Raw genomic sequence first — 25,980 nt, forward strand, 5'->3', positions numbered from 1 at the left:
GTCGGGGGGGGGGGGAGGGGGCTGGGTTTAATGTCTCATCCAAAAGACGGCACCTCCAACAATGCAGCACTGGAGTGCCAGCCTAGATTTTTCTGCTCAAGTCTCTGGAGAGGGAGTTCTGAGTCAGAGGCGAGAGTGCTACCAGCTGACCCCTAAATTAAGATGGGAGGAGTGGCCTTCCTCCTCGCCGCCCAACCATCGAGTGCAGAAGAAGAACACTTTGTACGGTTGCCGCTGGGGGGCAGTGGCGGACACCGGAAGTGCGGTCCGCGGATGGTTTCGGGTGAGTAATTCAAGATGGCGGCGGAGCCGGGAGCGGAGGAATGAGCGAGGCGACGGTGGACGGAAGGGGCTCGGCTCGGCGTGGCGACCGGACCCGCTCTCCCGCGAGTGGCCTGGTTACTGGGAGATTTAACGAGAGCGGCCGACAGTTGTGTTGGGAAGGGCGCCCGGGGAGGTGGCGGAGAGATAGGGGGGCTTTAAACCACAAACCCGCCGCTGGTTCTACCCCTTAAACTGGGGCCGGCCGGGCGGGGGAAGCGGCAGGAGGTTGTTCACATTCAAGAAAGACGTTTTATTTTATTATATATATTTTATAATATAATAATCGAGTCATGGCTTCGGCGTCCGGCAACGACGACGATCTGACCATCCCCCGAGCGGCCATCAATAAGATGATCAAAGAGACGCTGCCCAACGTGCGGGTGGCCAACGAAGCCCGGGAGCTGGTGGTGAGCTGCTGCACCGAATTCATTCACCTCATCTCCTCCGAGGCCAACGAGATCTGCAACAAGTCGGAGAAGAAGACCATCTCCCCGGAGCACGTTATCCAAGGTGAGGGCAGGGCTGAGGCTGAGCTTTTCCTTTCCGCTCTCCTCCCGCGGGCCAGAGTCGTGAGGGGGAAGGAAGCAGCTCTGGACTCTCTCTCTCTCTTTCTCAGCAGGTTATTTGTTTTTTTGTCTCGCACAGATCGGCAACAGCCGCGTAAATCCAGTTTGGAAACGAGGAAGCGGTTAGTTATTTAGCAACTCAGTTTCCAGCCCGGCCTGTGAGCAGCGTGCTAGAAATTGATACTGGAAGCAGTTGTGTGCTTTCTATATCTTCCACTGACTGTCACTCACTTCATGAATTGGGCAACTTAAGTAACATTTAGATCTCGTCACTAGCTGAATGGACAATTCTAAGAAGGTATTTTTTTATCATTGTGATGAACTTCATAGAAAAAGTTTGCGAATGACGGATAGTAGCAAGACTTTGTTGCTTATGAAAGCAGATTTAAAGTCCTTGTATGAATGGTGAAGGAAATCTGAGCCGTTTCCACCAGAGAATGTTGAACCTGGCTAACTCGATTTTAATTTGCTTGTATATAAATTGCTTCATACTGGATTCAAGTGCGACTGAAAGTGAGAATATTAAAGCAAGAGTCGTTAAATCTGATTTGATTTTCACTTTTTTTTAAACTGTGACTGCAGTGGTTCAAACATAGAACTGATCCTCATCTCTAATTGAATATTCGCTGCTGTGTACCAAGAAATGTAAAGGTGCTCATTAGCCAAGTCTTTATTAGCAGCACTAATGAGCAATTCCATACATTTACAAGGTACATTGTGTTGTAGTAGGAGGGTTTATAAAATTTTCAAGTTTACTTGGATAGATAATAGCATGAACTTGTCTTTTGGGGAAACAATTTCTGTGGCTCATCAGTATTCATGTCAATTATAAAGATGGGTGGGATGCAAATATATCAAATTGGCCAGGTGCAGGAGGAGTTACTATGAAATGTTTACATGCCTTAATCCCATGAATACATATTGAGTTTTGATATAAAATCAACCCAAAATTCACCAGATTATCTTTCTCAGCCCATGCATATGACTTAACTAATGAACTGAAAACTGCAGGAATGTTTGTACACATCTGCAACCGCCGTTAGAATAGGCCTCAGTGAGAGAAATACAGTTAAGTGTTTAATCTCACTAATTAGTGGATTAATTAATTTTGTATCCAGTAAAATATTCAAATTCACTGGTCCATTTCTTCCTGTACACTCGCCATCAGTGTGGCATATTTTCTGCCCTTAGGTTGCTTGATTTTGTTAACTGACCAGGTACTATCATCTATATTGGATTACATGTAAACTAAAGAGGACTGGGACTTTGTGAAAATCCCTTCTGTTTATTGCAGTGGTGGGTAGGCCCTATTTGAATCCTTTTTTAAAATATTGACTTGATTTAACAGGAAGATACCCTGGGATTTCAGCCCATCTTTGGGTGATTGTAAAAAAAAAATCTGCAAGTAAAAGAGAAACTTAACTAAACCAGGGAAGTTAGTTCATCGCAATAAAAGGCAGCTTTTACTTTAAAATATGTTTTTCTAAGGTCTTTTTTCTACCACTTGCCTTTTATACATTTCAACCTATACACATGGTATGGGCTGGGCAGGTGCCAGCAATGTTGCTTAGTGACAGGAGGCATGAATGAGCCTGCCAGCCATTTTCTCCTTTCTCTGCTTCACATAATAGTCTGCCTCAGAGATGGCAACATTTACACATTGAATTTACACAAGATTTTGATACTGAATTCTAGTTCAGTGTTCTAGAGTTGTCAGGCTGTTATCTGGACCGCATAATGGGATATATCCATCTTTTACTGATTTCCCTTTTCAGCATCAGTCAGTAAATGTAAAAACGTCTTTTGTAGTGAAGAAAAGTGATGATTGCAGCTCCCTTATCTTTAGTACATCTTTAAGCATTTAACCATTGAAGCCAGTTTAAGGTTCCCGGTGTGCATATGAGCACAGCTGAAGAGCAAATTACGTGTTTTTCACCGACTGTTTCTTTTTCAGCTGCTTTTAAGCTGAAAGTTGTTGAATATACCAAAGACCGTGGAAATCGTCCTGTAGAAAGACACAGTGTGAGCAAATGCAGCGTTCGTTTGCGATGAAAACAAAGTTTGGGTAGGTTTTTAAGAAAAACTGCCAAATTGTTTGGTTCTAGAAGGCAAGGTTTTAAAAAAAAAAAAAAAAAAAATCGAATGTTTGAGTGGACAAATGAGGGCTTGGATTAAAAAAAAAATCATCCATGATTCAACTGAAATCTGATGTGTTCATGCTGAATGCATCAGTAACAACATTGTTGCCAAGATTCAACTATTTGTTTCCTGAGCAGACAATGAAAAATAAATATAACTGGATTTTCCAGTCTTACTGCTGCGTAAGAACTCTGCAGCTTTGAATTTGTGTGGCAACGTTTGCCTTCAAAATGAAAGCCTGTTACGCAGCAGTTTGAAGTCAACATTGAACTTTATTTGATTAAAATACCACTTATTGTTGAGCACTGTTTGCATTGCTTGTAAGTGTGAAACCCCACATTTTCCCTAATTTGGATAAATATGTTCAAAACACCTCCGCCTGCATGTGCAATGGCATATTCGGCGTATCCAACTGTGTAACATGCATGAAGCATTGCAAGACCAATGGCCTTGCTTATATTTTTTAAGCACTTGCCAGCAGGGAGTCTGTGGGGCGTAGTTTTGGTAAACGGGGACAATGATAGATAGCCGTGCAGTAGAAATATGGTTGTCAAATCTATGCAGATGACCTCGGTAGTCCCAGAGACCAGCTACGTGAATAGCCAAATTTACGCTAGTCAGTCATAGTTAAAGCCTCAAAAAAAAAAAAAAAAAAAAAAAATGAATTGGTGATACTATGCACAAGTAGACTTTCTGGGTAGATGAAATACATTAATCCAGGCCTTGTTTCTGTAATGTCCTAGGACCAATGAAAACCGTGCTCCATCATATATATATATATATATATATATATATATATATATATATAAAAATGTCCTCCCTCTGTCCGGCTATACAATCAAAAGTTATAGAGCCTACCTACACATATGTTATATCAAAACAAAGCTTATCATTAGGGGACTCTCGTAGGCATATTTACTTTTTTGCTAACACAAAAATTCTTCCGACACGATACAAAAATCGTTCAAAAATCCACTCATTAGCGGTTGACCAATCCTACACCTCATTAGTGCTGACTGACGTGCTGCCTCACCAATCCCACAGTTCAGTCACCTGATCGTTCACCAATCTGTGCGTCACGGGCGGGACCTAATCCTCCAGTCTCCCTAAACTTCGCTGCCATTTTTTACATCCCCACAGGGACAGCACCAGCCAAACAGACCCCCACATTTCCACTCCGGGAGCTGCAGGTGAGTTTCCACACAGCGGGCGGGGCAGCGGCCGACCGTCAACTGCGCCACCCCCCGGGAAGCTCAGCTTGGGTCCGTCTTGCCCCAACAGGGCCTCAAGCGCTAGGCCCCAGACACACAACGGGCGCGCCAACTGCAGCTCCCGGCCTTCGCAGGGATACCGCGTGGCCCAAAATTGCCCTGGCAACGCCGGGCACCCCTTGCTAGTATATAATATTCCAACAGATAAATTTGTGATAGATGTCCTCATCTGGCTGCATTATTGAAGGTGAAGGGTTAAAATGCAAAGTTTTCCCAGGATTGCAGATGAAGCATTGATTGTTTCAGACTGAAGTTCACATGTCTGCTTCTGTGCTTTGTTCAGTGGGTCTCTTCTCCAGTGTGCTGTACAGGAAACTTTCGATTAACCGGCACCTAAATAACCGGAAATGTTGGTTAACTGGCAAAATTCAGGAGTAGGTTCAGGTAACTTTTATTACTTTTTTTACTCCATTTGTTGCTGTGCAAGGGTGTGGCTGCAGCTGTTGCTAAGCTACAGAGATGCTTGCAACTTGTGTTCATTGTTCTGAAGCTGTTGCTAAGCAACAGGGTTTGTTGCTTTATACGGAGCTCTCCGCTCCGTATCTTTTACTATAGCGTTCGGTTATCCGGAATTTTTGATGAACCGGCACCACGTCTGTCCCGTCCGTGCCGGATTAAAAAAAGGTTTCCTGTATTCAGATTCTCGCTGGGCAAATTTCTGTTTGGTTATGGTAGAAATTTGTGTTATCTGCACCATCTTGCCTTATTGCACTGCTAATTGTGGGAGATGGTGATCCCCATTTTTGCAAATGGTGGGAAAGAGAGAGAGTTGTCCAGAAGAGAGAATAAGTCTGTTATAGAGTCTGTTTTAATGGTAGTGAGTTCTTATCTTCTGTCTGGTCTGTTGCAAAGCAGCTATAGCAGCCCATATTAGATATGCACTGTAGGAAAAGATCCTGCCACTTCTCTAGTTATAACAAAAGTAGGAGCAGGTGTAGGTCATACAGCCTGTTGAGCCTGCTCTGCCATTCAATAAGATCATGGCTGACCTTCTACATCAGCTCCATTTCCCATCCTATCCCCATATCCCTTGATTCCCTTAGTGCCCACAAATCTATCTATCTCCATCTCGAATATACTCATTGACTGAGCATCCGCAGCCCTCTAGGGTCGATTCACAACCCTCTGAGTGAAGAAGTTTCTCTTCATCTCAGTCGTAAATGGCCGACCCCTTATCCTGAGACTATGACCCCTAGTTCTAGACTCTCCAGCCAGGGGAAACAGCCTCTCAAGCCCTTTTAATAACTGGGTAGTCTGCTGTGGAATCCACTCAGTTTCTAATGTAGGGTGAAATTCAACAGCAACAATGCAGAGACAATTGTACATGTGGAATTGTTTGAATAGCTTTCATTTCTGGCTGCTGCACATTCCCACGGAAAGATTCATATAGGACACTAAAGTGAAAGCTGCAGTGCAGCAATTTTCAGGAAGGATGACTACTCGGAACACATGCAGGCAGAAGAAAATGGCAGCCAGGAACAACTGTTTGTGTCCTGTACCAGCTCTGCCTGCTGTTGGTGAGTGGGGGGGCAGGCAGATCACTTCTTTGCGTGGTTCTTCACACTACTGAAACACCCCTCAAAGAGTTCAATCAACAACAACAGCAGCTTGCATTTATATAGCAGCTTTAACATAGTAAAACATCCCAAGGTGCTTCACAGGAGCGTTATCCAACAAAATTTGACACAGAACCACATAAGGAGATATCGGGACAGATGAAGAGGTAAGTTTTAAGGAGCATCTTAGAGGAGAGAGGCGGAGAGGTTTAGGTAGGGAATTCTAGGGCCTAGGCAGCTGAAGGCATGGTCGCCAATGATGGAGCGATTAAAATCGGAGATGCGCAAGAGGCCAGAATTGGATGAGTGCAGAGTTCTTGGAGGTTTGTAGGGCTGGAGAAGGTTACAAAGATAGAGAGGGGCGAGGCCATGGAGGGAGTTGAAAACCATGATTAGAATTTTAAAATTGAGGCGATGTCGAAACAGGAGCCGGTGTAGGTCAGCGAGCACAGGGGTGATGGATGAATGGGACTCCTTGGTGCAAGTTAGGATACAGGCAGTATTGGTAGGAGTGACCACTGCACAGTCCTTGTGGAGACGAAGTCCCGTCTTCACACTGAAGACATTCTCATGTTGTGTGGCAGTACCACCATGCTAAATGGGATAGATTCAGAACAGATCTAGCAACTTAAAACTGGGCATCCATGAGGCACTGTGGGCCTTCAGTAGAATTGTATTCCACCACAATCTGTAACATCAGGGCCCAGCATACCACTGCCATTACCATCAAGCTAGGGGACCAATCCTGGTTCAATGAGGAGTGTAGAAGAGCATGCCAGGAAAAACACCAGGCTTACCTAAAAATGAGTTGCAAACCTACGACATGGCTACGTACATGCCAAACAGCATGCTATAGACAGAGCTAAGTGATCCCACAACCAACGGATCAGATCAAAGCTCTGCAGTCCTGCCACATCCAGTTGTGAATGGTGCTGGACAATTAAACAATTAACGGGAGGAGGAGGTGCCATGCACATCTCCATCCTCGATGATGGCGGAGCCCAGCACGCGAGTGCAAAAGACAAGGCTGAAGCGTTTGCAACCATTTTCAGCCAGAAGTGCCGAGAGGATAATCCATATCGGCCTCTTCCTGAGGTCCCCACCATCACGGAAGCCAGTCTTCAGGTAAATTCGATTCACTCCACTTGATATCAAGAAACAGCTGAGTGCACTGAATACGGCAAAGGCTATGGGCCCTGACAACATCCCGGCTGTCATGCTGAAGACTTGTGCTCCAGAACTAGCCACGCTTCTAGCCAACCTGTTCCAGTACAGCTACAACATTGGCATCTACCCGACTATGTGGGAAAACTGCCCATTTATGTCCTGTTCACAAAAAGCAGGACAAATCCAATCTGGCCAATTACCGCCCCATCAGTCTACTGTCAATCATCAGCAAGTGATGGAAGGTGTCCTCGACCGTGCTATCAAGCGGCACTTACCAAAAACCTGCTCACTGATGCTCAGTTTGGGTTGCGCCAAGACCACTCGGCCCCAGACCCCATTACAATCTTGGTTGAAACATGGACAAAATTCCAGAGGTGAGGTGAGAGTGACAGCCCTTGACATCAAGGCAGCATTTGACAGAGTGCAGCGTCAAGTAAAATTGAAGTCAATGTGAATCGGGGAGAAAACTCTCCACTGGCTGGAGTCATACCTAGCACAAAGGAAGATGGTTGTGGTTGTTGGAGGTCAATTATCTCAGCCCCAGGACATCGCTGCAGGAGTTCCTCAGGGCAGTGTCCGAGGCCCAACCATCTTCAGCTGCTTCATCAATAACCTTCCCTCCATCATAAGGTCAGAAGTGGGGATGTTTGCTGATTGCACAGTGTTCAGTTCCACTCGCAACTCCTCAGATAATTAAGCAGTCCATGCCCGCTTGCAGCAAGGCCTAGACGACATTCAGGCTTGGGCTGGTAAGTGGCAAGTAGCATTTGCGCCACACAAGTGGCAGGCAATGACTATCTCCAGTAAGCGAGAGTTTAACCACCGCCCCTTGGCATTCAACGGCATTACCATCGCCGAATCCCCCACCATCAGCATCCTGGGGGTCACCATTGAGCAGAAACTTAACTGGACCAGCCACATAAATACTGTGGCAACAAGAGCAGGTCAGAGGCTGGGTATTCTGCAGCGAGTGTCTCACCTCCTGACTCCCCAAAGCCTTTCCACCATCTACAAGGCACAAGTCAGGAATGTGATGGAATACTCTCCACTTGCCTGGATGAGTGCAGCTCCAACAACACTCAAGAAGCTTGATCCCATCCCATCCAAGACAAAGCAGCCTGCTTGATTGGCACCCCATCCACCACCTTAAACATTCACTCCCTCCACCACCGGCGCACCGTGACTACAGTGTGTACCATCTACATGATGCACTGCAGCAACTCGCCAAGGCTTCTTCGGCAGCACCTCCCAAACCCGCGACCTCTTCCACCTAGAAGGGCAAGAGCAGCAGACGCATGGGAACACCATCACCTCCAAGTTGCACACCATCCTGACTTGGAAATATATCGCCGTTCCTTCATCGTCGCTGGGTCAAAATTCTGGAACTCCGTCCCTAACAGCACTGTGGGAGTACCATCACTACACGGACTGCAGCGGTTCAAGAAGGCGGCTCACCACCACCTTCTCGCGGGCAATTAAGGATGGGCAATAAATGCTGGCCTTACCAGCGGCGCCCACAACCCAGGAATACATTTTTAAGAAGTTCCAGAATTCCACTATTTACGTGGAGCTTTGGAAAATTACGACTAAGGTATCTGCAATTTCCTCATTTATTTTAATATCAAAGGGTGGAAAACACCAGGTCCTGGAGAGTTGTCTGCTTTGTGTTCCATTATTTTCTCCATTTATTCATATTAAATTAATAAGTTCCTCCCCGTGACTTATTTTTAGGTTTCCTTGTACCGCTGGTAATCAGTTAATCTTTATTGTTCATTGTAGTTTCACCTGCATCTGTCTTTAATGGGCCCACTTTCCCCTTTACCACTCTCTTTCTCATGTATTTATAAAAACTTTTACTGTTAACTTTGATATGCATTGCAAGTTTTTTTTCATATTGCCTCTTTGCTCCTCCATTACATTGTTTGTATCATTTTGTTGCATTTCATAGTTCTCCCAGTCTGCTGGATTTCCACATTTTCTTGCACTTGTGCAGGCATTTTCATTTAGCTTGATACTGTTCCATAGCTCATTTATTAACCGTAGTTGCTTAACTGCACAATTGGAGCTTTAGCCTTTTACGTGGTATTGTACCAAAAAACACTTTAAATACTTCCCCCCCCCCCCCCCCCCCCCTTGTTCTGTAGGTTTACTCATTAACAGTTCAGCCTAGTTTACGGTGTGCCATTTATTTCGCATCCCTTTTGAAATTTGCCGTACATAAATTTAAAACCTTGGTTTATGATTCTCCTTTCTTCCCCTCAAAGCTAATGTCACATTCAGTCATGTTACAGTCACTATTCGCACGATGTTCCCTTAGCATCAGATTATAAATCATTCTGGCTTGTTATACATCACTGAATTTAGTATGGCCGGTTCCCTTGTTGCTTCTGAAACATATTGTTCCAGAAAACTGTCCGGTATACATTCTCGAAATTCATTGCTGTTACTACTTGAACTGTTCTGCTTCTCCGAGTCTGTGAAAATAAAAATCTCTCATCATAACTACAATGGGCCAGATTTTGCTGAAGTGGGGCATCTTGCGGCATGCCCTGTTCGTTCGATTTGTTCGTGCACGTTTAGGTTTTCAATATTTTTGCCCACAAAGTTGCTGGAAGTGTGAGCTGATAATGGCGTGGCGAGGGCAACAGGGCACCTGGGACCTTGGGACCTGCCTAAGAGAGGACAACGGGACAAACCGTGTATCTCCTTAACCAATGATATTTAAGCAATGAGAAATAAACAGAGGCAGGCGGGTGAATTAGAGTGGGTGAATTCAATGTCAAATCGGGTATAGAGAGGGAAAGAAAGATTGGATTGCCAGAGAGAAAAAAGAGGCAGAAAGGAAAAGTAAGACTTTTTAAAAATTGTTTACATTCACTTGAGATAGACCGAGCCTTGGTTTAACATCTGTTCCACAAAACAGCATCTCTGACAATACAGCACTCCCTCAATACTGTACTGAAGTGTTAGCCTAAACTATGCTCAATTCCTGGAGTGGGCCGTGAATCCCCCAACCTTCTGACTGGTGAGTGCCACCAACTATGCCAAGCTGACAGAGACTTGAGAAGTTGGGACTGTTTTTCATTATAGCTAAGGTGGTTCAGGAGTGACCTGATGGACATCCTCAAGATTATGATGGGTCATGATAGAATGAATAATGATATACTGTTATCTCGCATACGGGTATTGCATTTCTGGTTATTCATGGGTCGCGCAAAATACTACAATATAATGGTGATTTCATTGCACTATTTTTAAACAAGATGTAGGACCTAGTGTAGGCCCTTCATGCCATCAGTTTCCCAAGTTTTGCCTAGCCTCTCAATTATGCACCATTTGTGAAATGTAACAAAGCATTGTCACAACAGAATGAGCTACAGTGAGCTTTCTTTCCAGTAGTTACTTGTACTGAATATCAAAAAAGAGGACGTCTGGAAACTTTTTTTTAAATGCTTCTCTGACGTCACCTATGGTAGTGACATGAAATCTCTTGGAAACATACTTTTAAGGATATTCTTACATACATTCATTGTACCTAATTAAATTTAGGTAACAGTAGATTGGCACTTGTCCTGCTATTTTTGACACCGAGAAACAGATGTGTGGTTATTTTGATCTGATTTTAGCTTTAGTAGGCAGAATTAATGCTCTGAGACTAACACTTAAATATGCAGTGGATCGTTAAGTGTTTCCTATATTTATCTGCCTTTACTTCACTAGAGGACCATTTAAATTCATTATATAAATTGTTCCTGTGAGATTTTACTGTGCCCTATTGGTGCGCTATAACATTTTGTAGTGGTATCTGCAGCCGAAACAAACATAATTGACTAGTTGCAATTCCAGCACTTGTATCGCATAGAAGTTAGAGAGCTGGCTTCAGCTAGCCAGCTTAAAACAGGTGTGAGACAATTATAGATAGTGATAGTGATCATTCAATTTAAACACAAACATCAGTGGAATAAAAGTATATAAACTGGTTGTTTTAATCAAATCATTTCTTGTCTGTGTTTTTAAATGTACTCAATATTTAGAACCAACAATTTTGGCAGGTGATTGAGAGTATTCCACTATTTAGAGAGATATTTTCTGTGACATGATTAGCTACTTTTTTAAACTTTGTCAGTGACACTCATTGTTAGTTCTTTAACTGACTGAGGCTGAAAGTATTCATTAAATCATTGAAGACTTTTAAGTGCTTTTTATTTTATTGTATTTTTGTATCTGTGTGTATGGTCAGGGGTCAAACTGCACCTTGTAGCCTTAATTTTGGAGTGTTACGGATCTTTATTTGATCTGTCACAATTTATTTTTTGCACTGTTTATAGAATGAGTGAACTTTTGGTTACTGTTGCCTCATTTAAGACATTACTTCTGCACTTGCTTTCACTTTGTTGAATTGATGGAAGTGATGTTTACACTTGCTGTATTGGCACTGGGCAAAGTAGGTACAGCATTTAGTAGTGTACAAAGCAGTAATTATAAAAGGCGTTGTTTCCTAACGGGCTGAGTTTTGCCTTTCTAAAGCCACAATAACCTGTTAGTACGTTAGTCTTCATTAGCTTCTTTATAATCTTTAGCTGAATAATGCTGACACAATGAATGTATGTAACAGTAGATTGTCGCTTTTTTTGACACCGAGAAACAGATGTGTGGTTATTTTGATCTGATTTTAGCTTTAGTAGGCAGAATTGATGCTCTTTGATCCGAATATGCAGTAGATGCCTAAGTGTTTCCTATATTTATCTATTTTTACTTCACTGGAAGCCCATTTAAATTCTTTATATAAATTTCTTAGCGAGATTTTACTGTTCCTTATTGATGTGCGATAACATTTTGTGGTGACATTTGCAGCCAAAACAAACATTATAATTGACTAGTTGTAATTCCAGCACTTGTAGCGCACAGAAGTTAGAGAGCTGGCTTCAGCTAGGCAGCTTTAAACAGATGTATTGAAATTATAGATCGTGATAGCACAAAAGAAAATCAATCTATTTGCTCAATTATAAGCCCAGTAAGAATCCAGAACTTGTATGTTCTCTCCCAACCACCCTGTGCCTAGCGAATTGACATATAGAATCCTTATCCTGTCCTTCAAATCTCTCCATGGCCTTATTCTATCCATTTGGGCGATCTTCTCTAGCTATTCATTCTTGTGTGCATGGCACCCTCTGCCTCTAGATTGCAGCTTATTCTGTGCTCCTGTTCTACCATCAGCCTTGGTTCATTGATTGCATTCTTGCCTCCATGTCAGAAGGTCATGAGTTCACGCCCCATTCCAGAGATGTGAGCACACCTCTAAAGGGAATACTTCAATGCAGTACTGATAGTGCTGCACTGTCAGAAGTGTTGTCTTTCGGATGAGACATTAAACGGAGGCCTCATTTGCCTGCTCAGGTAAACGTAAAAGATACCGTAGTGCTATTCTGAGAAGAGCAGGGGCGTTCTCCTGGTATCTTGGCCACCATCGACCCCTCAACCAACACCATTAAAACAGATTAACTGGTCAGTTATCTAATTGCCGTTTGCCTGTCTTTGTTGTGTACAAATTAGCTGCCACGTTTGCCTACAAAAGAGTGATTTATTTGCTGTAAAGTGCTTTGAAATGTGAAAGGTGCAAGTTCTTTCTCACCAAAGGCTGATCATTCAGTCACCATGTTCCTTGCCTATGATATTCCCTTCCAAAACCACTTCTTTTGGTTGCCTTATCTGAGGAAGGATGTTCTTGCCATGGAGGGAGTGCAGCGAAGATTCACCAGAATGAAACCTGGGATGGCAGGAATGACGTATGAGGAGAGATTGGGTCAATTGGGCTTATACTCGCTGGAGTTTAGAAGAATGAGGGGATCTCATTGAAACTTATAAAATTCTGACAGGCTTAGACAGACTTGATGCAGGAAGGATGTTCCCGATGGCCGGGGAGTCCAGAACCAGGGGTCACAGTCTAAGGATAAGGGGTAAGCCATTTAGGATAGAGATGAGGAGGAATTTCTTCACCCAGAGAGTGGTGAACCTATGGAGTTCTCTACCACACAAGGCAGTTGAGGCCAATTCATTAAATATATTCAAGAAAGAGTTAGATATATTTCTTAAGGCTAAAGGGACCAAGGGGTATGGGGAGAAAGCAGGGACCGGGTACTGAATTTGGATGATCAGCCATGATCTCATTGAATGGCGGAGCAGGCTCGAGGGGCCGAATGGCCTACTCCTGCTCCTATCTTCTATGTTTCTCTTCCTGCCGCCCTCTGCTTTCAGAAACCTCTTTTTTTAAACTTCAGCGTTTCTTCTCTCTGCTTTCCAATTTCCCCACTCCTTGTCGTTTCATCCTGTTAAGCTCTGAACTGTTTCTTTTACACAAGTAGCAACAACAACAGCTTGCATTTATATAGTGCCTTAAACGTCCCAAGGCACTTCACAAGAGTGTTATCGGACAAAATCTGACATCGAGCCACATATGGAGCTATTGGGATAGGTGACCAAAAGCCTGGCTCAAGAGGGAGTAGGTTTCAAGGAGCAGAGCGAAGTGGAGAGGCTTAGGGAGGGAATTTCAGAGCCAAGGGCTCAGGGAGCTGAAGGCACGGCCGCTAGTGGTGGAGTGCTTAAAATCAGGGATGCGTAAGAGGCCAGAATTTGAGGAGCACAGAGTTCTCGGCATGTTGTACGGTTGGAGCAGATTACAGAGATAGGGAGGGGCGAGGCCATGGAGGGATTTGAAAACAAGGATGAGAATTTTAAAATCGAGGCATTGCTTAACCGGGAACCAATGTATGTCAGCGAGCACAGGTGATGGGTAAACAGGACTTTCGGGGTGCAATTCCTTTATTGGGCACTTGGCAATGAGTTGGGTCTGAACACAAGGATGAGAATTTAAAAATCGAGGCATTGTTAGACTGGGAGCCACTGTACATCAGCGAGCACAGGGGTGATGAGTGGACGGGACTTGGTGCAAGTTGGACTACTGGCAGCAGAGTTTTGGATGACCTCAAGGTTATGTAGGGTGGAAGATGGGAGATTAGCCAGGAGAGTATTAGAATAGTCAAGTCTAGAGGTAACAGACATGGATGAGGGTTTCAGCAGCAGATGAGCTGAGGCAGTGGCGAAGGTGGACGATGTTACGGAGGTAGAAGTACAGGAAACTGGTTTATCCGGAGGTTGTATGTCCGGAATACTCGACCTAATGGCAAAAATCAGGAGCCGTTTTCTATAAGTTTTTTTAGTTCTCGTTCCTTTTTTTTCCCCCCCCAGTCAGGCACTGCAAGGTCTGTAGCTATAGCAACAGCTTCAGCTAGAGACGCTTGCAGCTGCAGCCGACTCTTTAGAAGCTGTTGCTAAGCAACAGTGTTTGTTGTCAGATACGGAGATGAAAACCTCCGTATGCTTCAACATTAACTTTGTATGTCCGACAGTTTTGATAGATCGGCAACCCGTCTGTGCCGGATATCACAAAGTTTCCTGTAGGTGGTTTTGGTGATGGAGCAGCTATTTGGTTGGAAGCTCATCTCGGGGTCAAATAGGATGCCAAGGTTGCAAGCCGTCTGGTTCAGCCTTAGACAGTGACCAGGGAGAAGGATGGAGTCGGTGGGTAGGGAACGGAGTTTGTGACGGAGACCAAAGACAATGACCCGGATTTTGTGGTCAGCAGCAAAGGGGCAGCGCTCGCCACTGACCTAACAAAAAAGCTCTCCACAAAGATTTAGCATGCTCGAGAGCGTCTATTCCTTCCATTCCGACATGACTTTGAATTTGGCGCCATCTGTGGCATCTAGCTGTCAGTGAATATATGTTAAAACAGGTTGTAATATTTGTGCAAACATCCGTTGCAAATAAATGCCAACATTTTCCTGTAATGTAAGTGAATATTGTTTTGAGGCTGACGTTCTCAACTATCTGAGCCCTTTTGCTCTTCGGGAATGTGACCCCAGCCTGTCTCATACTCCTCCCTCTGATAGCAGAACCATATTTAAATGCTGTTCTTGCTTTGTCTGAATGAACCTATGCTACCCAAAATAGCATTTTCATTTTGAAATAGCATGGTATTGAGCTGTTGGAAATTGACTTTTTTTTAATAGAATCCGGTTTCAACTAAAAAATCAAACCGTTAAATTCTTTGGCTTGAATTGTTGACCCCTTTAGTATGCTGAATTCCTAGCCAATTTATTTTCAGGATAAGATTTTTTTTTTTTTTCAGTCGCATGCCGCAGGCATTCCATCCAAATATTAGCCCTTCGTGCACGGCTGTAGTTACCTTGTTTGGTGTAATCATGCTACTGGGACAGAGAGCGACACAACTCCGAGCACAAAGTTTTAAATTTGACACTTGAAAAACACATCAGAGTTGGCCTGGTTGTGCCTGATGTAACCACATCCATATTTGCACTTCTGAGCCTGAATTGGGTGGAAAGCCAAACTTTGGGGCTGGTTTTTCAAGCAATGAGGCCAATTTCTCATTTCCAGAAGTGAGAACTTAGGACACCCAGGAAACAGGTAAGTGAAGTATTTAAATATAATTTTTAGAAATGTAACACAAATATTAAGATTTAAACAGGGAGAAGTGAATTAGAAGGCTAATGTGTAAAAGGTATTTTTATTTGTGTGTTCTAAGAGTGTAAGTGCAAAAGCTACTGCCAAGTAAATTTGCGACTTTGGGATTTGTTTTAGCCTTACTGTGTGTCAGCTGAAAACCTTAAAAATGGCTGCCACCAAATGCCTGAAGTTAAAGGTGGCATCCAGAATTACAATTTTTTTTTTAGCGATCCCATCATTTCCACCACCACACACCGATAACCACCCTAGTGTGACACAGCTTAAAACACTCCGCTACATGTTTATGACTAAATCAAGAATTACTCTGGGCTTTTCACAGTTCAAACAGATGTGAAAATTTTGTGCAACCACAAAGTCGTGAAATCCTCACTAAAACGTCGCTTTCAGTGATTTTATTAGCAAATTTTCTCTCATTTCCTCAAGGTGCTTCCTCGTGCTCAGGAATGGTAACCATTCAGTACCGCATCCGCATGTGAGCTCAGACAGTGAGTGACGACAGGGCATCACACTTGAGCTCAGTCCTGCCCTAGATTGGCGCATGTATTTTCCATTAGGGGTCAGTGGATCTCAGTCAGGAGCAGGAACCCCATGGCTGATTTACTTTACTTTCTCTTTGCCCATCTCACCAACTAGAGCGCTGAGACCTATTGTAGTGCCTCTCATTCTGCCCCAACTGAGATCAGCTAACTCAGCACAGATCAGGATTCGAACCTAGCCTGTATGGCTTGGTATCAAATCCAGTAGGCCATGGTTATTCAAATATTTTGCCTTTGTGGACTGGATAAGTGTATGCAATGGAACCTCGGAGGCCATAATTCAAGTCCATATTCCCATTAATTAATTTGTATATATCGGCCCATAAATTCCGTTCCCTACGGGTGTGTACTCGCCCTTAGGGCTTACGGAAGTGCCAGTTTTAGGCATGCACTGCGCATGCGCTGGAAACCGGAACTTCCGTTCTTTGAAGAAAGGGCTTCACAGGTCAGACGCCTGCGGCAGATAGGCAGCGCGTACGGCTGAAACTTCCATTTTTTTCCACAGTTGCCTCAGTCCAGGTAAGTCGGAAACAGCTGTGCCTAGAAAAGCAGGCGCAAGGCCGGCAGCTCCTCAGCGCAAGGCCTGCTTTAACTAGGCTAAGAGGTGAAGACAGTTTTTATATAAAAAAAAAAAAAAAAAACTTTTTTCCACCGATTTATCATTTTAAAATACTTTAAAGAAAGGTAAGTTTATTTTTTAGCCCTGTTACAAACTTTAATAATTATTTTCAAAAATTAAAATTTTTGTTTAAAATAGTTAATGTATGTAATTTATAGTCATTTTTAAAATGTGATTTAAAAAAAATTGAAGTTTTACTTCTGTTTTGGGGTTGATCTCTATTCATAGATTTGACAGGTCTTCCTGTCAAATCTATGAATGGAGATTCCCTGCTCTGATTGGCTCCCCATGGCCCACGTGATCCCAGGGACGCTGCAAACTACCTGCGCCCCTGGGATACACCGGCAGTTTGGAGAGGCCCAGCAACGGAACTCTGCGCCTCCCGGGAGCCCTCCGGTCCAAACGCAGATTTTTCCAAATTGCAGCCCTCTGCCTGCGGGGGGGGGGGCTGCGAACGGAATTTCTGGGCCATCGAGTTGTTGATATTAATAGAGCTTGAGTGTTCTGATCTGGGATTTATCCATCATTGAGACAGTAATGTTCTGAACAGTCCTCTCTCAACCTCTAGGCCCACAAAAGTCAAAACGAGCAAATCCGAAAAATCAACACCAATGAGACTGAGCTGACTGGGCTTTGGGGACTGGGTTGCCGGAGCTGGGGCTGTATTTGATCCATGGGCAGAAACCTGGACACCCCCTGTGCTGGGCCATCAGGGAAACAGTGACTGAGTGTTGAGACCCAGCTTTGACCAAAAACTGAAAGCAAAATTAGGTGTTTTCTAGCTGTAAAAATAGCATCTATAAGGTAGCACCCAACTGAAATTAACCATCGCGTGTTCTTGTTCAAATTGGGTTTGCAGCAGGTGGCTTTATCTTTTTATTTGGCTGATTGATTATTTCTAGAATTGTCATTTTTATTGGAATGCAAAAGTTCTTCCCCTTGCTTTACTTGGCATTTTTTGTATGCTATATCACATCCACATTTTGTGCTTTGTTTGATATTTGACTTTTATGTTTGGGAGGAAGTGATAAATTAAGTAGTGTGGGTTTTGTTTTAATGTAAAAGGCTTATTTGTGAGTTGGAGGGAAAAGTTCACATCTCCATTTCATAATTTGGTTTTGGCAATGATCTTAGAATTGTGTCAGACACCAAGAAAGATATGGATAGAGATGAAATTATAAAACGAGCATTTACGCACGTGAAATCTAATTAGTCTCGGTAACTGAAACTTGCAAATGTTAAGTCCCATGAACACGTAGACAAGATGACTTGTCAAACAATTGCCTGAAAAGTGAGAGAATGCTGTAAAGACACAGCAGCGTGGCCAACATATATAAAGAAAGGGACCGATTACTGTGTCGGATGTAGATCCTTTGTCAGTTGCTGTATATTTCCTGATTTCCGTTCTTTGGCAGTTATTTTTCATTTTAATTGGAAGGAAAATATTTAGTGCAGTACAGTATATGTAAACTAAAATGGTTGGGTAATTATCTTACTTTTATTTTTTAGCTCTGGAGAGTCTTGGGTTTTGCTCTTACATTAGTGAAGTAAAGGAAGTCTTGCAAGAGTGCAAAACAGTAGCACTAAAGAGGAGAAAAGCAAGCTCACGTCTAGAAAACCTCGGCATACCAGAAGAAGAATTACTGCGCCAACAACAGGAGCTATTTGCAAAAGTAAGTAGCGTACTTGGAAGTAAGTTGCACATGGCTGTACAGACCCATTAGATAGCTGTTATCATTTATAAAGACTTCTTATTGGTGCTACATTTTGGAAATCAGATTCTGCAGTTTCCATGGTAACGTATTGTTGTTAAAACTTTATAACGATAAATTTGTAGCAGAAGAACTACCATGAAGCATTATTGTAGTTGGTGTATTTTTAGGCACACTGTGCCTGAGCTGTTCCCACGCCCCTGACCCTCTCTTCAACTGTTGGGGGAGTGTCAGACTGAGGGAAGTGTTGAGTGAAGTTCCATAAAGGCAATTGCTTGAACCTCTACTGTTTCTAATTCACGCAAGTGAACAGGATGCTGTAACCAGTTGTAAGTTTGTCCAGTTTGCTGAGTACCAAGTAGGCAGAGCGGTAGGAATAAAGAGTGAAGTCAGTGACTGGTGTGGAGAATCCAATCAATTGTGTCATTTGACAGAAAAATGAAGTTTGATACAATTATGAAGTGTTACATATTGGGTGAAAAATGAGAGTGCCTTAATTCAATGTAATTTTTGCTTGCAAAAAGTTGAATTATCCAGTTATTCAAATTAAGTACATGGAATGGCACAGGAGCCTCTTTCTGCATGATTTCAATTTGAATTAAATAACTTCAAATTGAGTAGATTGTAGGAGTGGAATTAGTACAGACACTTTTGTGACTTGGGTGTTAAAGTAGGCTTGTCTCCTTCATTGTCTAGACATTGTGATCGAACAGTTAATAAAGCACAAATCAACAGAAGTTAAGCTCTGACTTAATAATGCCAGACCATTCCTGAGTACTTCAGGTTTTGTCACCACACTATGGAAAGGATGTACATGCATTGGACAGAAGAGCAACAAAATGATTCCAAATGTAAAGGTGGTGATCTGTGATAGTAGATTAGAGAAGCTGAAGCTCTACAATCTAGAGAGGAGGAAATAACCATGAGGTGTGTAAAATGCTACCTGGTATAAATAAAGGGCATCAAGTTAAATTCATGCAAAGTAAATTTAAAAACCATATTAGAATTTTTTTTTTTACTCCGAGCAATAAATGTTTGAAAACAATACATTAAAGTAGTTTGAAATGCAGTTGAATGCTAGGCTGGGAGTGTTGGGGTACTAGAGGAACGAGTTTGATGGGCTAAGTTACCTATTCTCGTACTTCACTGATTGTGTTCTCATTGGAGTGGCTGGGAGGATTGAACCTTGATTTTATTTTTCCTCCATTTCCTGTGGGGAAAATATCTAACCTGTGTTCTGTACCTTTCTCTGGCAACATGGTGAGATTGGAAGCTCCCCATGTAGGGACTTGTATCACAGACCTATCCAATATTACGGTGATTTTGTTCTGATCAGCCCCATTTTTACACAGTCTGTATCCTAGTAAATTAAGTTGTAATCTCTATTCTATTCTGATATGTTAGCTATTGGCTGGTAACACATGCTTGGCATGAAACCATTTCATGGCATCACTACGTGAGATCAGAGTTTTTATTTAGGTGTAGAATAGCCAGGGAAAGCTCCTTTGATCATCTTGGCCATACCAGTGAATGAATAAATACTACTGGAGTTGTTTCAGCAATTCACACAAACCCTCCTGTATATTCAGGACTTCACTAACTCTTACTTTTAATGGGTCATGTCATATGAATGAATCTCTAGCGCAGCTATTAACATTGTAAATGTAAAAAGAGCAATTTCTACCGAATCTGAACTGATATTAAAAAGTGAGATTGTTTGACCCGATATTAAAAAGTGAGATTGTTTGACCCGATATTAAAAAGTGAGATTGTTTGACCCCAGGAGTCCAGTTCCAAACTTTACACATGTGAACAAGTTCATTTAACTGAGTTTGGACTGCCCGGTGCTGCCATAGAGGAACAAAAGAATTGATGTATTGCTCTCATTTTGTTAACATGTGTAGTTGTCTTTTTAAACATAACATTGTTATTGGTGTGGGGGGGGGGGGGGGGGAGAATGTGGACAGCTCTCTGTACATTTCTCTTTCTAGTTTTTGGGAGAGAGAGCTGTGCTGATGCCAGGATAGACCCGCTGTCGAATTTGGTTGGGCTTACTGCATAAATGGACCTCGAACTGCTGCAAAACTCTGGGGATTTGTGCTGCTGTTCCCCTTTTTGATTTAGAATGCTTTGCTCTGGAAAATGGATGCTGAAAGATATTGGCGTAAAGAAATAATTATCTTTAATTTTACTTTTCTCATTAATTTCTGTACTCTCAGGGATAATCATACTGGAGAAAGGGAAATCTTATTCATTTTTTTTCTTCCCTCCCAACTCTGATTCTGCCCTTTCCAAATACACAACAATGCTGTATAAAAGCCCCTTTCATATGCTGTTTTTTTCATTAGTTCTATTAGTAATTAAAGTTTTCAAACCCCATTCTGTTTTGTAATTGAATTATACTTTTGATATTGAAAGAAATCACTGGCTTGTAAGAATGCAGTCCTCTGACGAAGGTGATTTGATTTTTATTACTGTAGTACTTTATTTTGGATGTGCCCTTTCTGTCATCACGCAGCCAAGATGCTCAAACCAGGTTGACCTGGGTGGGGTGGGGGGGGGGGTGAAAGGATGGGTTAGTAGAACAAGTGTTTTACACTGCTGTTCAAACACTTGTGTTTAGATTTTGTCAGTGTGAAAGGCACTGATACTGAGTTTTGCAGCTTGTACCCTCAAGTGAAGTTTTGTCTGCCTGTGTTGGTCCTTTTCGACCAGGCCCGGGATGGGTTGCCAATTTTCTGCTTGGATTTTTCCAACCTTGCTTCACTCCCATTACTGCTGAAACCCTCGTATGCAAGCTCATTGACTAAACGCTCCACTTGTTGTATTCCAGTTGCTAACTTACTTAAATTGCAACTTGTCTCAAACTCCGATGCCCTTGTCCAATTCTGTCCTGCTCTAATCACCTGTGACCGTGGCAGCCATCATTGGCTCCTGGCCCTAGTGTATCAAATTCAAAATCCATGTCCTTGTCTCCCTTCCCTCCATGGCTTTTCCTCTCCCTGTCTATGTAACCTCCTCCAGTTCTTGGTGCTAGAGTGTGCCCTCTGTTATTTTGATTCTGGCCTCCTTTGCACAACCAGGCCTCGCATATCCATTGAACCTACAGTTGCAGAATCTCACACTCTGGAGTATACTCCCTAACCTCTGCACCGTGCTATCTCTTTGAAAACTTAGCTCTTTGATCATACCTCCAGTCACCTTTTCTAACTGTTTCCCAGCAACATTTGGTGTCCTGTCTTCACCTGTGAACTGCTTTGGGAAGTTCTATTATGTTGAAGCTACTATATTAAAGTCGCTTAGAGGGCTAGGACAAGAACACAGAGTGGCTTAAAGAAATTATTCCTGATCTATTAGGATTACTTAATGAACTATTCAGGATTCTTATCCTACAAAAGATTTCTATTCTTCCTCCTTCACTCTTCTCCTCCCCCCCCCCCCCCCCCCCACCTCAGATCCTAGGTGGCCAACTCTGAAAGCATCAGTACTCATCAAAAGCAACATTCATTCGCTGGAGGAAGAGAGAACTCAGATTTGTATACGTCTGGATCGAAGTGACCCAGATGGTATAAAAACCAGGGCAGGTTTCTGAAAGCATAAAGCTCCAGTGTCAAATTTAGAGCCTGTAAACACTAATTTAAAGGAACCGTTTCTTTGGATCAGTCTGCGTTCTTGCCCTGCAGTTTCTACCGTAGAAAGTAATTTACTACTAAACAGAACTGAAGAGCAAGTTATATGCAGGTGTTTGTGTACATTATTGCTTTGATATATAAGCATGTTTTTTGTGATAAACCTAGTTTCCCATGTCTGGTTTAAGAGGTCTTGTCTTGCCACCCCAAGCTGCCCTTGCTCACTTCCTGCCATGTACTGAAGTCTGATCAACTGGATCACTGAAGGAGTATTATGCTGTGCTTCTGTCAGTCTGACTTCCGAAACCATTTGGCAGACTACCAGACCATGTTTCTGTGGCAAGCATTTACAGATGTCCTTATTTTTACAGGCCAGACAGCAGCAGGCAGAATTAGCCCAGCAGGAGTGGTTACAGATGCAGCAAGCAGCCCAGCAAGCCCAGTTAGCAGCATCAGCCACAACCAATCCAGTCAACAAAGCAGGATCGTCGCAAGATGAAGATGAAGAGGATGACGTGTAAACTTAACCAGCAAATTACTTGTACACAGATGTCCCTTTACTGCACATTAACAATGACTTGGCCTGTCTGCAACTTCCAGCTCCATTCACAACGTTGCAGGCCTGGCTACTGGCGTCGGAGGGTCATTGGTTAAGTCACAGCTGTCGTGAGTTTTCATGTATAACAACCAGTCACTTTTATTATACATAGAAGTGCACAGGATTGGAAGTTTTCAGAATAATATTTAATATGTACACAACAGGTGACCAGAATTGGGAGCAACAAATCAGTGCAGTACTTTAAAGCTCCACAGCCTGTTTCTTGTATCTTTCTGAAATTCAGTATTGTTACTGCTCATGAATCTGAGAATTAATGCTTCAGTTTGTGTAACCAGATGCTTCCCTACTGTTTAATACAGAAAGCAAATTTATTAAGTGGCTTATTTAAGTTTGCAATGAAATGTTTTTTAATGTATGACTTGTAACCAAGGGTAAAACTGACTTTAAAAAAAATCTTATTTAACCTGCCCATAGTTCATGTTCATTTTTTTTTTAAAGAAAGAGTCTGGCTGGGTTCACAGAATTTTAAAGAGTAACCTTATTAACTTTGATAAAACCATCAGCGGATCTATAGTAGGCTATTTGGTCTTAATTTTAGGTGGCACGTGTCCTTGCTTCATGGTTAGTTTTAACTCCTGTATGTAAAGTAAGATCTATTTCCAGAGGTCAGGGTTAAAAACAAAAAACATTTTTGTCAGCAGTTACAGTACCAAAGAGTGAATTCAACAGTGGGAAAATTGACAAATGAGCTGGGGTACTTGGCATCTATTAACTGCTACTTAAATGTTTGAACTGTTTTTGTACGGTAATGTTTCATGTTCTGTTAACTATTTTGGGATTGACGACAAAGTTCACCTTAATATATCTGTGGGAGATTGCCAGTGCGGAGCGTATGTTTTTAAAAAAACTGCATTGCGAAGTTGATTGTGCTGGTTAATACGTAACTCTTCCCTGGTGCTTATTGTTCTTACATTCTTCATGTGCTGTTTCTCTTAGCAATAAAAAGACAGGTTTTTATTTAAAAAAAAAGCCAAAAATACACTTTAATTTGGTGTCTATTTCAAAACTGTATTGTGTATAAGTTTACATTGAGCATTTCAACAAATGTCCAATTTCCTTTTGGAAATTTTAGCAGAAATTTGTATTTCTTAATTTTCCCCAATTCTAACTGCTACTCTATGTGCCATTGCCTAGCTGAAGTAGCAGGCAAATGACCAGCTCAATCCTAGCTATAAGGCATTCTGAGTGTGTGGACCAGGGTGACATGCCTCCAGATTTACTTTGTTTCTGGAAGTTAATTGAATGGGGAAACAAAGCAGTCCTGGGTCCCATCAAACAGCAGTTATGGTGCTAGTACATCAGTTGCATTGAGTTCTGCTTATTTTTATTTGTTTTGCAAGAAGTACCGTCATGTTACTGTAGGTAATATATCAAGTTTCATCAAGCTCCAAGGCAGAATCTTGGCACTCCTGCCATGATTTGTAACAGAATTTTGGATGTTTATTGATATTTGACCATTTCTTTGTGTTTAACCCATACTTATGTTAGGAGATTTAAATGGTAATACTCTTATCTGGAGAATATCCTTAGTGCGAAAGTGTAATAAGAAACTGAAATCTTCTAAATACATCCAATAGCTTTGCATTGCCCTTTTTGATATTTTGTGTATTTACAACAACTGAACTTAAAGTAATAATAGCACAGCTACTGGTCCCATTGCCTTCAACAAAAGGTGTCCCCCAACACACATTATTGGATGAATTGTATGGGGAAATTCAATGTTGCAAGTTAAACGATTACATGCAGGTAGGTGACGGTTGGTTTACTGTACCAGTGTGTATATATCGTTTTAAATGTGGCAAACATTGCTTTATTTATAAGGGGATGAGAGCGATTTGCTTTTTCAGCATCATTGTCCAAAAGCCATAAATCGTATTGCGCTGCTCTTGAGGCTGCATTTTGTAATAAAATCATAACATGTCTACTTTGGCTATAATTGAACCTGTGTCATTATCCACTGTACCGTTTGCTCCTAGTAAGCAGGACCATTATATGAAATGCAGTGATGAGGGGGTAATGGTTTCCACTTGAAGCATATAAAGTGGAAAGCCAAACCTTGTGAAGACTACTGCCTATATTCCAACATAGGTTGCTAACAAATTGATTCTGAACTGGCTATTTTTCTTAGTCTATGAATAGGTGGACAAATCAATTAAATAATTCTCTGCATGGTCTTAATGTCCTTGAGAGGTGGACTGGATCATCTGATTTCATGTCCTTGATCAATTTAGCTAATTTTGATCAAAAGAGACTTTATTCCTGTGGAGCATGTCCATTTGCCATCTTGGGATATGCTGGTTTTCCCCGTTGTAAAGGACTTATCTGATATTTTGGAGCCAGGAATCGTCAGATCTCCAGAGGCTAAGGATGCATCTTTTTGTCATTGTTTCCCTGGGAGCACCCAAGGAGGCTGAGCAGCATCTGAAAATAATAATTCTCATGTGGTCTAGTGAACCAAAACAGTGCTCCCTTGGAACAAGTCCAAAATATTTATGGTACAGAATCTAGCATAATGATTGAAACTATGTTCATGTACACCTAGTGTTCCAGTGATATTGTAGATTTCTACTGCCCCCTCCCCAAATCACAATGGCACTTACACCAAATGCATGAGCTGAGATCATTTCATTCAGTCCAGACCTGGGATCTTCCAGGTCTGTGTGCTTCAGATCCATGTATGCAGTCATTTTACATGCTGAGCCATGAGGCAGCCACTACATAATGGTTACAGTAGGATTATGATGTGAAAAGTGTCATTGAATGCATCAAAAATGAAGTATTGTGTTTGTTGGTAATGGAAGCAGCCATGCTTAGTAATATTGTCCTCTGAATTGTGCAAATCAGACTACATTACCTTTTCTCTAAAAAGCTCCAACACACAGGATCCTTTTTGCAATTAGACTAACATAGGCCAGTCTTCCTGAAATTTGAAACGGGAATATTAAAGTCCTCAGGCAGTGTTAGGGGAGTCTTGAGAATTTACATAATCTCTGCTTGAGAACTCTCTCTTGGCAGCAGATCCATGCAGTACAAGGATTACACGTCACATCACATCAACAGGAAGTTCAACATTTGGAAAGTAAAAAAATTAATATTGAGCAAGAACACAAAAATGTGATTAGAATAGATAACTTAAAATGTGGAGCTACCATCGGCACAAGCACGACGGGCTAAATGGTGACATTTTGTGTTGAAGTTTGCATGATATAATTCTAAACGGCTTAAAGGTTTGCAAGGCGGATTATGAAGATTGACAACGTTGCGGACTCGAGTGAGAGACTTCACTGTTGAAGGTGAA

The 25,980-nt window shown here is 42.2% G+C and overlaps 1 protein-coding gene across 1 annotated transcript; it reads left to right on the forward strand.

The window, feature by feature from the left end:
• The first annotated feature begins 289 nt into the window (after window positions 1–289).
• Window positions 290–24,604, forward strand: LOC147122321 (protein Dr1-like). Its single transcript, XM_085983307.1, has 3 exons — window positions 290–834; window positions 18,232–18,395; window positions 22,435–24,604. The coding sequence occupies exons 1-3, from the start codon at window positions 615–617 to the stop codon at window positions 22,582–22,584; spliced, it is 534 nt and encodes a 177-aa protein (XP_085839433.1). The 5' UTR covers window positions 290–614; the 3' UTR covers window positions 22,585–24,604.
• The last annotated feature ends 1,376 nt before the right edge of the window (window positions 24,605–25,980 follow it).

Source organism: Somniosus microcephalus, chromosome 3 (assembly GCF_052327205.1).
Source record: "Somniosus microcephalus isolate GS21.2 chromosome 3, FLI_Smic_1.0, whole genome shotgun sequence".
In the NCBI taxonomy this organism is placed as follows: Eukaryota; Metazoa; Chordata; class Chondrichthyes; order Squaliformes; family Somniosidae; genus Somniosus; species Somniosus microcephalus.

Coding starts and splice junctions, on each gene's coding strand:
- LOC147122321 (XM_085983307.1), top strand. CDS start 615: ATGGCTTCGGCGTCCGGCAACGACGACGATCTGACCATCCCCCGAGCG. Junction 835..18,231: donor CCCGGAGCACGTTATCCAAG/GTGAGGGCAGGG, acceptor TTTATTTTTTAG/CTCTGGAGAGTCTTGGGTTT. Junction 18,396..22,434: donor AACAGGAGCTATTTGCAAAA/GTAAGTAGCGTA, acceptor TTATTTTTACAG/GCCAGACAGCAGCAGGCAGA.